General features: G+C 36.4%; 1 protein-coding gene and 1 long non-coding RNA gene across 2 annotated transcripts; one reads left to right on the top strand and one right to left on the bottom strand.

The window, feature by feature from the left end:
* The first annotated feature begins 3,848 nt into the window (after window positions 1-3,848).
* On the top strand, window positions 3,849-6,543 carry foxf2b (forkhead box F2b). Its single transcript, XM_081378577.1, has 2 exons — window positions 3,849-5,199; window positions 6,064-6,543. The coding sequence occupies exons 1-2, from the start codon at window positions 4,248-4,250 to the stop codon at window positions 6,240-6,242; spliced, it is 1,131 nt and encodes a 376-aa protein (XP_081234703.1). The 5' UTR covers window positions 3,849-4,247; the 3' UTR covers window positions 6,243-6,543.
* A 1,997-nt stretch (window positions 6,544-8,540) lies between these two features.
* LOC308698269 lies at window positions 8,541-12,395 on the bottom strand. Its single transcript, XR_014031041.1, has 5 exons — window positions 12,120-12,395; window positions 10,808-10,918; window positions 10,298-10,557; window positions 9,342-9,402; window positions 8,541-9,172 (listed from the first exon to the last, which is right to left on the bottom strand). It is a non-coding gene; the product is annotated as an uncharacterized lncRNA (long non-coding RNA).
* Between the last annotated feature and the right edge of the window lie 3,076 nt (window positions 12,396-15,471).

A 15,471-nucleotide genomic window follows, 5' to 3' on the forward strand; every position in this document is an offset into this window, starting at 1 on the left:
ACACTGAAACTGAGGGGTGGGGGGTTGAATTCTGAGTGATTTGATGTACATTTTTCGAAATATTAAACAGTTCATTGAAATTAGAGATAATAAAGTAATAAAAAAATGCATTGTCACGACAAATTGAATAGCGAAGTAACCAACGTCAACTGAGGAAGTAACCATGGCAACCGTACATCGCTCAAATATCATCTGTTAGGATCACTATCAAACCAAACATATGCAAAAATAGCCCACTTATTATCATTATGCAAAACTTTATTACTGATTCACATAACACACGGATAATCTCAAAAATGTTCATTTAAATCGAGATAAAGTCCCTATAATTAGACAGCTGACCCCAGATTGCACAGTTCGCACACTTCTTAAATTTCCCATAAAGAAGTATACAATATTTTTTCATAATGTAAAATTACAAGGCCTGTCAACTGACCAACTTACTCCGTTTCAAAACAGTTTCTCTTCAAATGAAAAATCAACCTAGCCTACTGCAAGCGTGAGTCATAACACGCGCGCTCCCAAAATAAAAGTTCGAATTAATAGGAACGCTTTTCTTGCCATTTTCTATGCGTGTAGTTTAATATCGATAGGCCTACTAGTTCTATATAATTAATATAATAAATTAATATCGTTAATTTAAAAATAATATCGTAAGCAGTGATTATTCGGTTAAATTATAAACTTATATAATAGCCTATATATCTGGCTGTTGATAGAAAATAATCTAAAATGCTTGCAGATGAATTGACTTCCATTTAAAATCACACAAATACTTGTTCAGTAAAACTCTAATCTCAAACCAGCAAGGTAAGTAGCCTAGTGATTATTCGGTTAAATTAGCCTATAAACTTAATATATAATAGCCTATATATATTTGCTGGCTGTTGATAGAAAATAATCTAAAATGCTTGCAGATAAACTGACTTCCATTTAAAATCACACAAATACTTGTTCAGTAAAACTCTAATCTCAAACCTGCAAGGTAAGTATAGGCTTCGACAAAAGGACAAATGGGACGTATTTAGAAATATATAAATCATTAAATAGAATAACCAATACAAACAATTTTATTTTTTACATTTATTATTAACTATTTAATTTCTGTGTAGCCTATTTATTACTTTTTTACACGACAATTTTTTTTTTGCTTGTCTCAAACATGAAAATATTTTGCGCTGTCCGCGGTACTGAAAGAGGACCATCGCTTTTCTTTTCAATTTTAGTCCTCAGTCACGTCATTTCCTTGGGTTGACAGCCCTGTAATTTTCAGGTCAAGGAGTGAGGACCTGTCTTTCTCCACTTAGGCCTGTATATTTGTTCCTTACTCCTCAATGAATGAATGAATGAATAAACGAATTATTAATTAATTAATTGATTAATTAACGAATTAAGAGAATACTTTGTTGTATAAAGCGCCAAAGCAGTCAATCAGTAGCCCTACAAAATGATACAAGTTGGGAGAAATCGAGACGCAGGATGTTGATCGTACTTTAATGCAATAATATTAGCTATAAGATTAAGGAAAGCTCCCAAATTTATGTAGGCCTACTTCTGTGGTTATGTCTCGTAGGCTATACAACTCGCAAATCAGCATTGGTTTCTGCTGGCAACCTTTAAATTCTCACTCTTTTAAATGCTTGCCATTTAAGTGCGATGCTGCAACCTGCAGGTGAACTCGCGGAATGACACACACCTGTTAATGGAAAAACCGTTAGCTGAGAATTAAAATCTATCAAGACCTGCAGCATTTCGGGCACAAGTGAAGCGCTCATTCGCAGGCTATAAATATGCAAGCTTGTCACGTCAACAAGTTAAATAAACACACAGGCCTATGACGCTGTTATCTACACACAAAATGAAATGAAAATATACGGAACACATTACAATGTATTATGTCATACACTTCTGATGGTTTCGCTCATACAGTGCAAGCACTGGCATCCAAACCAAATGAACGCACTGTAAAAAATGCTTTCATCAAACAGGATCAATTGTTTCCAACTTGCCCCCCAAAAAAGAAAGAATAGCAGGCATCACATAAACTGTTTTCTAAATTCGTGGGATGAATCTTGCATAAGGCTTATGAAGGCTTACAACTAAATAAATATAAAACAAGATAAATAAAGCATCAATAGATAAAAAAAACCCAACACATTATTTAGTGTCTTAATCTCTAATGATTAATTCATTAATATTCTCACTCTACAATTTAATAATTTAGAGATTGTTAACGCCCATTTTCTACAATAATTCAGTGGACACTTTACCCTAAAACATTTCATTTACATTTCATTAAAATCGTTTGATACCTCACATTATAAGCACAGATCAAACTTGACTGGACCCTTTGATGCGTATTCGTTTGACAAAGAATAAGTCATAAATCTTGTTTACAGAGGCTCAATTAGGTCGGTAATGAAAATAGTTCAGTGAGTGTATTTGCGCAAGGGAGCACGATGCTTTCTTACGCACATACACTCTTAGCGATGGCCTGTGTTCAAAGTCTCGTGCAGAGCTCGGTTTCCTCCAGAGCAGCCGTGGGTATCCGGGACTCGGCGGGGGTCAGGCGCTCAGCGGGCGGGGGAAACCCGCCGAAATACTGCTTATATAGCGCGGGAACATGTTTTTATCCACATCCTCACGGTAAGTCTAAACTAGGGCATTGTTGATTCGCTTTGTTCAAAAGAACACTTAAAAGAGTTGGGTGATTAAAAAGGGAGGGGAGAAAAAGAGCGCGAGGGATAACATATCCGTGCTATTTTCATGTCTTTATCGTCACTTTTTTATAATAAACGGCAAATAATGTGGATTCAATAATATATGATTTTAAACATTTGTATGCTAATAAAATGCTGCCCAGTAAAAAAAAATAAATAAATAAAAATTCACAAATCGATTACATAGCTAAGCTAATGTAAATTGCTATCTGCTCTAATTCTCACATAGATAATTATGTTTTTTCTCACATAACAAATATAATATATCACTAATATGCATTATATGTAGGCCTATTTATATATATTTATTAGAAGTTTACGTTTGTATAAATAAATCAATATTTATACTGGTCTATATGAAGACTGCTGTGACCCTTCTTTGCTGGCGGAAGCTGTCGACGTCCAAATGGCTAATTGGCTTTTTCTTTTGTTAATGAACGCTGGACTCGAGGGATGTGCTGTGGCCCCGGGCCCGTAAGCTGATACTGGAGCGCTGTGTGTGGTATCCTACCCAAAGCTCTCAACAGAGACGACCATGCTTCCACTCGAGCCAAAGTCATTCCCATCTTCTCGCACTCGCACTGATCACTGTCTCCTCATTTGATGGAATGATTTATTTATTTTAGTCCTGCTGCGTTTATGAAGGCCCCTAAAGCTCATTTAGATTTTTATCGTATTGACAGCCCTCCAAGGCCATTAGAGTCGCAAATGCAAATTCCAGTAAACATTGGCCTCACTTGATACGCTAAAATAATCTTTATTAAAAAAAAAAAATATAATTCTATTATACCCAAGTTTATTCCCATAAAGCGTGCAACACATGGCTGACTCATTCAGGCTAAATGACCAAAACATGTTTTATAAATAAGCCAGAAGAATAAGCATGCTCGAGCTAGAAAGATGATAATAATGATGATGATGAGAGACGAAGTTTGTTGTCGCGTATAGTGATAGATTGAGGGTCAGTTGATTTTGGTGGACAGTGTGCATGAGGCCAGAGCGAGAGAAAGAGTTGAGCTTGCTGGAGTCTTAGGGGTTTAAGGGGGTGGGTGAGGCGAGGAAGGAGGAGCAATTTGAGTGGAGAAAGCCGGAGAGAGTTATTGAGTGATTGGCTGTCGGGTTTTGTTTAGTTGAGGCGCTGCACGAACTCAAGACTTTCCATTTCGTTCTCTAAAAGGGATTACAGCCACCCGGATCAGCGCGGAGACAGTGACAGAAAAGGACCCGCAGTAAAACGTTGATAACGACCACGAATGTGCGTATTCCTTGGATATTTTCACTCAAACAGCAGGATTTTGACTACAACTTTTAACGCCAGGAAAATAGACGTTGCTTTGCATAGAATGCTTGATTAAATAAGCATACGTTTTCGAATGAACAAGTGTCGTGTTTATAGGCTACTCGGTTGTTTTCTTGAACTTTACTGGTTTTTGAACATCTCAATCTTTTGGAGTTTTGCTTTACCTTTTTCTTCTGTCAGCGTCAACGTCTGTCAACGAGTTGTGTTCGTACGTCAGAGCGGGAGAGATGACGACTGAGAGCTCCCACGGACCACCGCGGTCAACGCCCCCGATGAGGACCAGTCCAGCGTCCAGCGCGCTGCATCCAGGACTGATGAACTCCACAGGTAGTTTGGAGGACCATGACGCCGTGCCCAAAAGCAAAAAGCCTAATTCAGGACTGCGGCGCCCGGAGAAACCGCCCTACTCTTATATTGCGCTCATTGTCATGGCAATTCAGAGCGCGCCGACAAAGCGACTCACACTCAGTGAGATTTACCAGTTCTTACAAACACGCTTCCCTTTTTTCCGAGGCTCTTATCAGGGCTGGAAAAACTCTGTTCGACACAACTTGTCTCTGAACGAGTGCTTCATTAAACTACCAAAAGGCCTTGGGCGTCCGGGTAAAGGACATTACTGGACCATAGACCCCACTAGTGAGTTTATGTTCGAGGAAGGGTCATTTCGGCGAAGACCGCGAGGGTTTAGGAGAAAATGTCAAGCTATGAAACCAATGTACAGAATGATGAATGGCCTTGGGTTCGGTTCCGCCATTTTACCTCAGAGCTTCGATTACCAAACTCCCTCCGGCGCACTCGCGTGCCATAGCAGTGGCTACAACCTGGATCTGTCTGGTAATGGTTATGAGTCAATGAGCAGCGGGCACCACGGTCACATGTCCCCCAGCTCCAGACATGGCTATATGGCTAGCTGTCCTGTGCCCGGGAACGGAGACTATGGCGCGGAGAGCAACACCAGCCCAGTTCCGTCCTCTACTGCCATAGCGGGCGCGCTTGATGGTCACTCGTCGTATTCAGAGAGCACGGCACTATGGGCTTCTTCCAGTTCTCCATACCTAAAACAACCGTCTACAGTCACAAGCAGTTCTCCGTCCACAGGGCAGCATCCCGGGATATTCACCTACTCTCTGGAGCAGGGTTATATGCAGCAAAGTGCGAGAGACAACACAGACATGTCAGGTAACGGCAAGTCATCTCGGAAACATTTAGATGCCAACATTTTTTTTTTTATATAGGCCTAACTTTTTTGGGTAACTGTGTCTTTGTTACACGATACAATTTGTATAAATTGTGTATAATTAGGCTACACGCAACTAACACTAAACCAAACCTAATCCTAACTTCAAGATATATTATGTTAATATTACTCAATATAAACAAGGACACTTTAAAATAAAGTGTAACCCTACTTTGAAATATTTTTATTTATTATATTCTGTAGCCAAAATCAGAATGAAAAGCACGATAGAAAAAAGAAAGATATCTCATAATACCAAAAGGCATAATGTTTTACTTAAAAGGATTACTATAAACTGTACAAAATGTTTTGAGTTAGCTGTTGAATTCATATGCAGTATGGCTCAAATGACATATTTTGCAAGATTGTTTTTACGTCCGACCACACTGATATGTGTGGGGGAGCAAAATACGTTTATTTATACGTTTATAAACAGCTGCACAAGTTTATAATAATAATAATAATTGTTCTTGTTGCTGTTATATTATTACAACCTAGGGTTCAAGAATCATTATTTTTTTCACGTCAATATAAAATATGAAGAAAAATGTGTGAAGCTCATGAAAGACAGTTTATTAATTTACATTTTTTAAAATAAAAATATAATGTTATTTGATATTTATGGAGAAACATAATTAGAAAAAAAATTGTTTGAATTACAAAACATTAAAGGCAGATATGGAACATTTTACAAATGTGGGGGTAGAAGCTCTACTCATGAGCTGATAAATGTAAAATGAACAATATTTAATATTAGATTTTATCATGTGTATATTTATCTCATTGTGCATATTATCTGTCCCCAGTGGGAATATCGCGCTATCCGACACATTCTTCCCCAGTCGGAGAACGGAAGGACTTCATGTTGAATTTTAACGGAATTACGTCTTTCCATCCTTCTGCTGGTGGATATTATCATCACCATCATCATCACCATCATCACCATCAGAGTGTGAATCAAGACGTAAAGCCTTGCGTGATGTAGTCCGCTGTTTGCGGAGCAAGTTGCACAAAGATAAGCACTTGGATAACTGTGAGGTAAAGAAAATTAATGAAGGATTAATTATTTTGCACTCATAAAGCGATTGGAAATAGGCCTATTTTCCAAAACCAGCCCTGGCAGCGAGCGCATGAAACAGTTAAACTCATGAAGTCATGGACGGACCATTTTATGTCTTTTGGTTACATTTCAATAGAGGTTGAATTAAGCACATTTAAGTATATATTTCACTTAATCTGTACAGTATAATGTGATGTGTGGAAGTTAGAAATAAAACATTTCAAGGAAAGCAGTGTGTTTTTTGCCTGATCAATAGTAGATCTATCTATCTATCTATCTATCTATCTATCTATCTATCTATCTATCTATCTATCTATCTATCTATGATTTACAGTAGGCTACTGCAAATTTGATGTGTTATGGGGAAATTATGGCCAGGTGTCACAACAGCTGTATCTCTTTATTTAATGTTTAATTGTTTAATGTTGATCAAAAACATCAACCGAATAATTGTGAATTATGTCCTCCAAATTTATATTCCGCTATCATAATATTTTGCAATAGCGGTTGTGTAAACAAGCTAAATACAGTGAGTCCGTTATATAATCAATAGCCTATTTTTAACCAAAGGTTATATTTTTCATACATGTAAGGTTGCGGTAAGTTGTCACACTTTTAATTTTTACAAAAATAAAATAAAAATAGGCTAGATAAAGAAAAAAATATTTAGTATTTTTACTTTTTACATCTGCAGTTTCATATTGTTTTTTCTTTGCGTTTCATAATTTCATAACCATATAATATGACTTTATCATGGGTAAAGTAGGCCTAGCTAATTATGTAAAATCTTTACTCTATGGAATAAGAAAATGAAAATAGGACATTGCGTAAAACGGTAATGGTACCACTTTTGAATAATGTTTCATTTGTTAACATTAAGGCTAGTTAACTACATGAACTAACAATGATCAATAGGCTACTTCTACAGCATTTATTAATTAATATTAATCTTAACATTTACTAGCCTAATACATTTTTAAAATCAAAAGTTGTATCTGTTAACATTAGTTAATGCACTGCTACAAACATAAACATTTTATCAACTAACATTAACAAATGCTAATAGATTCTGCGAGAATAGGCTATATTAGTTCATGTTAATTAATGTCTTAACTAATGTTAAGAATCGAGACCACCACAGCCTATTGTAAAGCGCTATCACGATCATTTAAAATAGATTATAATTACATTTCCATTTACGACGCATGTAGGCCTACATTACATATTTTTGTGAAACTGATTTGCAGTTTTGAGTTTTAACTGTCTCACTTTTTAAATAGGCTTTCTTGATTTAAAAAAAAAATATAGGCCTATATATTATTTTTCCGCTTGGCCAATATGGTAAATTAGTCTACAGGTGTTATTCGAATAAATTAGGATATTTTTGATAAAACATTGTAATTGTAATTTCCCCCCGCAGCAAAGCAATGAACATATTTTGCATTTCGTTTAGGCCTACTTCAGCAATGGCCCAAGGAATGTGACTCGTGCAAATGGAGAACGGAGATAATACTGAACAAAATCATTTTTTTCTTGACCTTCAAAAGCAAAAGGACACGGGTATTACCGTGAGAATGTCAAAAACAAGTTCAACTCATTTCAGATAGTTGGTTCGGTTGATTGTTGGTGGCGCATCAGTCGAAGCTTTTGCGCGGTCTTTTACCGCCATCTATCGGTGACTAGATGTAGCGACCTGTGAAATACACTCGACTGCCAGAGTTCTTCCTGACTGTATAAACAAAGCGGCATACCTGAGCGAATATTTGGAGAGGATAACAATGGACATTTGTAGTTACTAATAAACACTGATAATACTCACAGCTTCATTCATCCACATCAATCGCACCCGTATTCAAAACACAGTTATCATCCAAGAAAATACAAAGCATCATTATTAAAGCATAGCATATAGGCTACTGGAGGTAGCCTACACTGTAAAAAATTCTGCTGTGATTTTACAGTAAATTACTGGCTACTAATTGCATTACTTTCACAGTAATTTACAGTAAGAAATTTAATGTAAATTATAGTAAAATTACACTTGTGTACAGTGATTTCACAGTTAATTATATCACATTATTACTGTAATTTCACAGTGATTTATTGTGTTTCGGCTGTAAAAGTAATGCAATTAGTAGCCAGTAATTAACTGTAAAGTTACAATTAAATACAGCAATGCAATGTGATCACAGAAAAGTAGTAATAAAAAAAAACAAGATTAAACAATGCTTTCCTCAATTGTTTTATTTTTTACAATTGATACAATAATATCACAACAAACATGTTGCATTAAGCTGTTAGGACTACATCCCAAACTCTAACTTGACTGACACTATTCTCAGAACACAGATTCTAATTCTAATTCTTCCAAATGCAATGACACAAGAACTGGTAAAGGTGAATGTGTATGTATGTTGAATGCATGTTGGCTTGTGAATGTGTGTTTTACCTTATGAATGTGCACAGGTCAGGTAATGGGTAAGGACCCAAAAAACAAAACTGTTTATTCATTTATACTGGCAGCGACCCCAGAAGGATGAGGCAGATTAAGTGTGAGAGCAGGCAGGAGTAGGCAACGAGATTATCAGTCCAATAAACACAGGGAAAATCCAAAACAATAGCCAGGTAGAAGGTCTCAACCATAAGGGCAGTCCAAAATATTCAGTGGCAATATGGCAGGTGAAAATGAAGAGAGGCAACAATGACTGGAGCAAATGGAAAAAAAGCACAAAATCTGCTTTGCCATCCATTCAAAATCCACAAGTTTTCGTAATAGAGAACAAACTTGCTGATCGATGCCACCCTGCTTCTTTTTGGATTTAGATCCTGTATCAAGGTTGATGCCCAGGAAGCACCTAAGACGACAAGTAAAAAAGTTACATTTCAGAGTCTGATAGATTCCCTATTTATTTTTATAAATTTGAAAAAGCAGTCTAACTTCACAATATATTTTACAGTGATTATTTTTCAATAATCCATTAAGTTTTTCCACATTTGCTGATCACAACAGCACATGCAAAATACCTTAGGTAAGAGGTGCTGGTCCTGTTGCTGCGACAGATATCCAGGAACAGGAATGAGCACCCTTTAACATAAGGCGTTTTAAAAATAGTCTTAATGTTATGGACAGAAAAACAAGAGTCATGATATAGAGTGAAATAGGATTATTAAACTTCAAAAAGTGATAGTTTAATTAAAGAAATGCAATGCACGCTTGCAAAAGCGTAACGTAATGCGATTACAAGACACGTGACCAAGTGCACATCACAGAGCGATGGAAAAGGTGAGCGTTTGCAGTTAAAAACTACATAATTATCGTTTTGTTTATAAAAATTATCAATCGTTTCAGATCAGAAGACTTTTATTTGTCGACTGGAATCGTGTGGATTATTTTGATGCAGCCTAAATATGCATTTTGGACCAGCTGAATTTTAAACTGCAGATAAATAGTCACAAATGTTAAAATGTCATTCACAGAAATAAAATGACAGACACAAACTTGTACTCTTTCATTCACATTCCCAGTATACACTCAATTAGGCACTTCCAGCTTCTCAAATCTGCCATTTCAAATTGCCGCGCCTATCTCTCTTACTGCCACTGAGTTTGAAAATGCAAAAGTTAGTTACGCATCTAATACAGTATATCGCAAAAAAAGTTGCAAAAGTCAATGTGTGAAGATTTGATATTGCAATGGCAGATTTGAGAAGTGCTTAATTGAGGTTGTGCTGCGAATGTGAATGAAAGAATACAAGTTTGTGTCTGTCATTGTATTTCTGTGAATGACTTTTACATTTGTAACTATCTGCAGCTTAAAATTCAGAATGCATGTTTGTGACTATTTTCTGCAAGTGCTGATCTCAACATTCAACAAGTTTTCACATTGGAGATGTGAGTGTAAATTTTAGTGTACAAGTACAAATATTAATTGTACAAGTTCTCAAATTCACATCTAATCTCGAGTTTTGCTACTCTTTTACCTTCATAAGATCACGCTGGCAATTGGTGGGAGAGGAGTTGGCCGTTGGGTCTGTGTGGAGGACTGGTCTGGTTCTCGTGGATCTGATCCGATGACTGTGCCGATGACTGTTGTGTCAACAAGGTCTTGACAGGCGTTTGTTTCTAGGTCTCGTCTAGTTGTCATGGTCTCTTCTGACATTCAGGGCTCACTGTGTTCATCTTAGGGTGCAGGTCCAGCATCTGATCTGGATACGGACTAGATCCGGCTGACAACAGTAACCTCGGGATAAGAATGAGACAGAGAGACTAACATTAGCAAAAATGCCATTGTTCATTGTTATGAGAAGTGTTTCCGGTTCTGGTTGAGCTAATTTATGCGGCCTAACAATCCTTTTTGAATTATATAGGATTATAGGGATTTTAATGATATAAATGTATTATGTTTATGCTAGGTTAGAGAGGTGTGTTTTTAATATAGATTTAAACTGCCAGAGTGTGTCTGCCTCCTGATCAACACTAGGAAGACTTACCTTGTGTCTGCTCCTCGATCTACTGCCAGTTAGACGGCTGGATCCACCAGTCCATGATCCCTCGACCTCCATTTCAGCAGCATTAGCTGTCAGGGTTTCTCTGAACTGCATCTTTTAAATAAAGGAATACATATTGTGAAGTCATTATTAAATCTTAAGCATTCGTTTTTTATGTGCATAGGTTTGATAAATGTTGTTGTCAGAGTTCACGCAGCAGTATATGCAAAATATCGGTAACAGTTTACAATAAGGTCTCATTTGTTAACATTAATGTGTTAACTAATATTACCAATACATTTGTTACAGTATTTGTTAACATTAGTTAATACAAATACAACTGTTCAATGTTTGTTCTTGTAGTTCACAGTGCTAATGTTAACAAATACTGTTTTATTTTAAATGTCAAAATGAAAATGAACTAAGATTAATACATTTTGAAGTATTACGCATGGTTACTCTGTTAACTAATGTTGAAAACTAATATTAACAAATAAAACCTTATTATAAAGTGTAACCAAGACTGCAAAAACTGTTGGTGTCAGATTCCAAACAGTGCGATCAGATAAACATGAATTAAGTTAGTATGTTCGCTCATAATCATCATATATCCCCACTGCAGTAAAATGTTAAACCATTTTAATCGCATTATACAGTGATATATAGCCTACTCTTTCATTTTTTCTTTCACTCTAAAGTGCACCTGCTCTAAAGCAAATTACGTTGACGTTAACGTAACATTCAATAACAAAAGTCGAGCAAAAGACAAAGAATTAATAAGCTGCACTTATCTATAACGCTTTCCCGTTTCGGAGCTCCCCACAGAAGTGTTAGCTACAACAAAATAAGTCTTTTTTAATTTCAGATTGTACATATAATGAGTTGTCTCCGCGGGTGTTATGCAGCAGCGTGGTGGTCAGTGTAGTAGTTCGATTCACAAGTAAATGACTCTTTTGAAATGTTAGTGAATCAAATCTATGCACCGAAAGCATAGTCCGACTCCTATGATTCGATAATCACTCGTTGAAAAAGACGAAATAACTGACTAAATTTTAGCAAACAAAATGGAATATAACTACTAAATATAATTTCATTAGCCAACATTACAGTGCACTGGATCCAGCTCAGCAGTTTTTCTAATAAAACAAATACACAATCATCCTAAAATGAAACCGTAACGTTAGGCCTTTTCATCAACACTCCGTATCTCCGCGACCGAATGGGTATTCTGATGTTACGAAGGCCTAATTACCATCGCAAACCATCTCAATTAAAACATCAAACAATAGAACAATAAATGAATTAAATTACTTACCCGTTTTTTTCAGCTGAATGATTCCTCTCGGAAACGAAATGGTCTGCGACGCGTCTGTTGGATCATCCTCAGGATTTAACCGCCAAAATCTTTTTTTTTTTCAGTTTTTTCGTGGCCCGCTTGTGACAAAACGAACTCGGGTCGAAGGTACACACAGCTACACCGAGTATGGACCTGACACCATTACAACTGATTTCAGCCGAGGCTCAGGCTGGCCCATACAGAAAAAGCCGTTGGCCCAACTGTGCTTGCTATCTGGGTGGGGTCTTCGTTCTCAGCTGAACAGCCTATTTTTTTTACAGTAATTTGCTGTCATATCACAGCAGATAGTAAAAAGTCAGTGAGCGAATCCACATTACTGTGAAATTACAATTGTTTACAGTAAATCAATTAAAACAGTATTTTACTGTAAAAAAACACAGTTAAATATTGTGAAAGTCTGGAAATATTTTACAGTGTATAGACACTTAAAATCACGACAATATAAACATAGACAGAAAGAATCACTAGTGCATATAATTTGCCAATTAGATTTCAAAGCTTGGGATAACTAGGCTATCTGGGGGTTAAAGCAGATCTGGAGTGCATTTTTCATTTCAACAAACAAGACATTTTACAAAATAGATTGTAGCCTATATATTCAATCAATATTGTATATTAGGCTATAATTAGTAAAATAAGATGTAATTGGATAGTGTGAAACAGTGACCACTGTGCGAAATGGAAATGACACCTTTTGGCCTTATGAATTGAAAAGTGGCTAAAATATTGTGATATTTAACAATGATAAAAATCCTGAACCAAATGATTGCTGAATTCATTTTGTCTTTCAGTTTAATGCTCTCTTATAGGCTACATGCCATGTAAACTGTGCACCAGATGTGTTTCTATATAGAGCAAAGAGTTCGTTGCTGATTGACTGTTAAACAAAGACACATTTAAGTAGCCTATGTCTGTCTGAACATTTTGTAAATGACGTGATTTGCACAATGCAATCAAAATTAAATTCAACAAATCAGCTTTCGGTGTTTTTTCCACGTACCAGTGCATTATAGCTCAGATTAAAATAAAATAAAAATATAAACAATTAAATTAAAACGAACTATTTTATTGGACATTTTGAGATGGCCAACTTTTTTTCACTAAGATGTGTTTTATGAACTAACAATGTACTCAGAACTTTTTTTAATGTACAACAGATTCAGAGGACATCTACGAGGATTTCTGTGCATAATCTGGGATGAGAATGACTTTCATTAAAGAGCATTGGTCAGCGCATGTGTTTTAGCTCTTGCATATTTTGTTCAAAGGCCTCATATGAGACAGAATCCGGTATTGTGGTGGAGGATGGTAAGCAGAACAAAAAGCTAAAATGATGACAAACCAGCAGTGTTTATTACCATAAACATATTTTATGAGTTCAGACTAAGAAATCAACACTATATAATATTATATATCATGACATTTTCAGTTTTAAAATGTCATAATAGTGCTTTAAAAGTAAAATTGAGGGCAAATAAAAGACATTCCCCCTTTTTTCATGTGTGCTTTTAATTGAAATAATGATCTTGCCTTCAGTTATAGAGGGGGTGTAAGGGGTCCCCCTAGCGGCCATAGCCGTTATCTCTATTTATTTTTTCATTTTATTTTTTTCCATGTGAATCAAACTAAATACATTATTTATTTTTATTATTATTGATATCTGATTTGGCTATCAAGACTTGGGATAATCAATGTTTGTGATGGGGGAAGGAAACAAAATACAAGATTTTATAACAAATGATTTCTGATTAGCCTACTGTTTTAAAACGCAATAGCTAGTAATAGCTAGTAAACGAAGAAAAAAATATTACTATATACAATATTATTTACCCAACAAGTAGTCTATCCTATCAATATAGCATATTAAAGTTTTTTAAATAGCCTAGCATATTATGTTCCCAGAGCCCATTCTCTGATGTTCCGATGTTAGCCGTTTGGAACTTCCGCCAAACTTAGCCAACAAAATAAACACACCCCTTTTTCCGCTTTTGGCGTAACCGTGTTCCCATTCAGTCGGTCAACTCGGTACAACATCATATATCCCATAGTCAAATGTTGTACCGAGTTTCCCTCCTTCTGGGAACAGTAGTTATAACTCAACGGTATTTTCCTGCCTGTCAAGCAAAAGCAAAGCAAGCTCTGCATCTAAACCGCTTCAAAGCTCTCAGCAACTCCTTGAAAATCTTTACCAAAGTTCTCTCTTGCTCGTGTTCACACGCTTTGTTTTCTTGGCCCAGTGGCAACTTCCGGATTTCCATACGGACTGCACGCTATGACAGTGAAAGAGCAAAAGTACTGACAGACAGCAAAGGCATCAAAGGCTCTCTGATTGGCTAAACACGTAATCGAATTGTCACGGAGAGATCAGAGCCATAGAGAGAAAGAGTTGCGACACTCTTTGATGTCGCCGCTATGGCTGTCACGTGGTTCATGTAAGCCCCAATAGTTCCACAACATACGCTGGCTGTCATGTTCTTCTATGGGACAGACAGCAGCGATTGCATTTTTGAACGGTACATATAAAATAAAACACACCCCAAGTACTTTTTCAGCTGTTATTGCATTTTGTTAATGTCAGTTTTGCATTTGGAGACAAGTTTTAGGCTATATTTTCGGAGGGAAAATGTTCGCATGGTAGTAGCACTGGCTTTAGCGGCTCTAACTTTACTATTCCATATCATTCATCTGATGATGGACGTCTCATGATATTTATTTTAGCACAACTGGGCTGTATTAGGCTATTGATTCCCGTTATTTTGCTTATAAATTTTGATTCAGCCATTAGCCTACCTTCGTGATCACGCAAAGAGGTCTGCCGTGGCGGTCCGTTCAGAGTTCGCTTAAGCTAGCTCACTTCTTCTGATGAAAGTGGCCACCCCAGGACCACAACGTGAAACATTATCATGTTAAGACTAAGAATATTATTTTAATATTATTAAACCATACACATTATCAAAACTATAACAGATTAAAAACGAATTTAAGCATTGCTGATACAAATGAAGGTTTTCAAATAAACTATTTTTATTAAACAATGACAGACAACAAAAAATGTGTGCTTGTGTGAAAAAGAAAAGCAAAAATCAGGGGCAGGTGATCCATGAAACAGACAGGACTGGTGATGGCCATAACAATCCTAGAGGTCCAGCATTGTTCTCACAAGCCGCTTCACTCAAGACAATAAAACATAATGAAAAGTTAGTATATCCCAAAAAATTAAATTAAATAAAAGTTGCTATAAAGGTGGCAGCGATTCATTACCGAACTCTTAACTGACGAAGTCGCGCTAGCTAACGTTAACTAGCTAGCA

This window comes from Scardinius erythrophthalmus (assembly GCF_964197995.2).
Source record: "Scardinius erythrophthalmus genome assembly, chromosome: 11".
Classification (NCBI taxonomy): Eukaryota; Metazoa; Chordata; class Actinopteri; order Cypriniformes; family Leuciscidae; genus Scardinius; species Scardinius erythrophthalmus.

What these genes read in the sequence shown, in the direction of transcription:
- foxf2b (XM_081378577.1), top strand. Translation starts at nt 4,248, where the DNA reads ATGACGACTGAGAGCTCCCACGGACCACCGCGGTCAACGCCCCCGATG. An exon ending in AGACAACACAGACATGTCAG is followed by an intron (nt 5,200 to 6,063) that starts GTAACGGCAAGT and finishes ATCTGTCCCCAG; the next exon opens with TGGGAATATCGCGCTATCCG.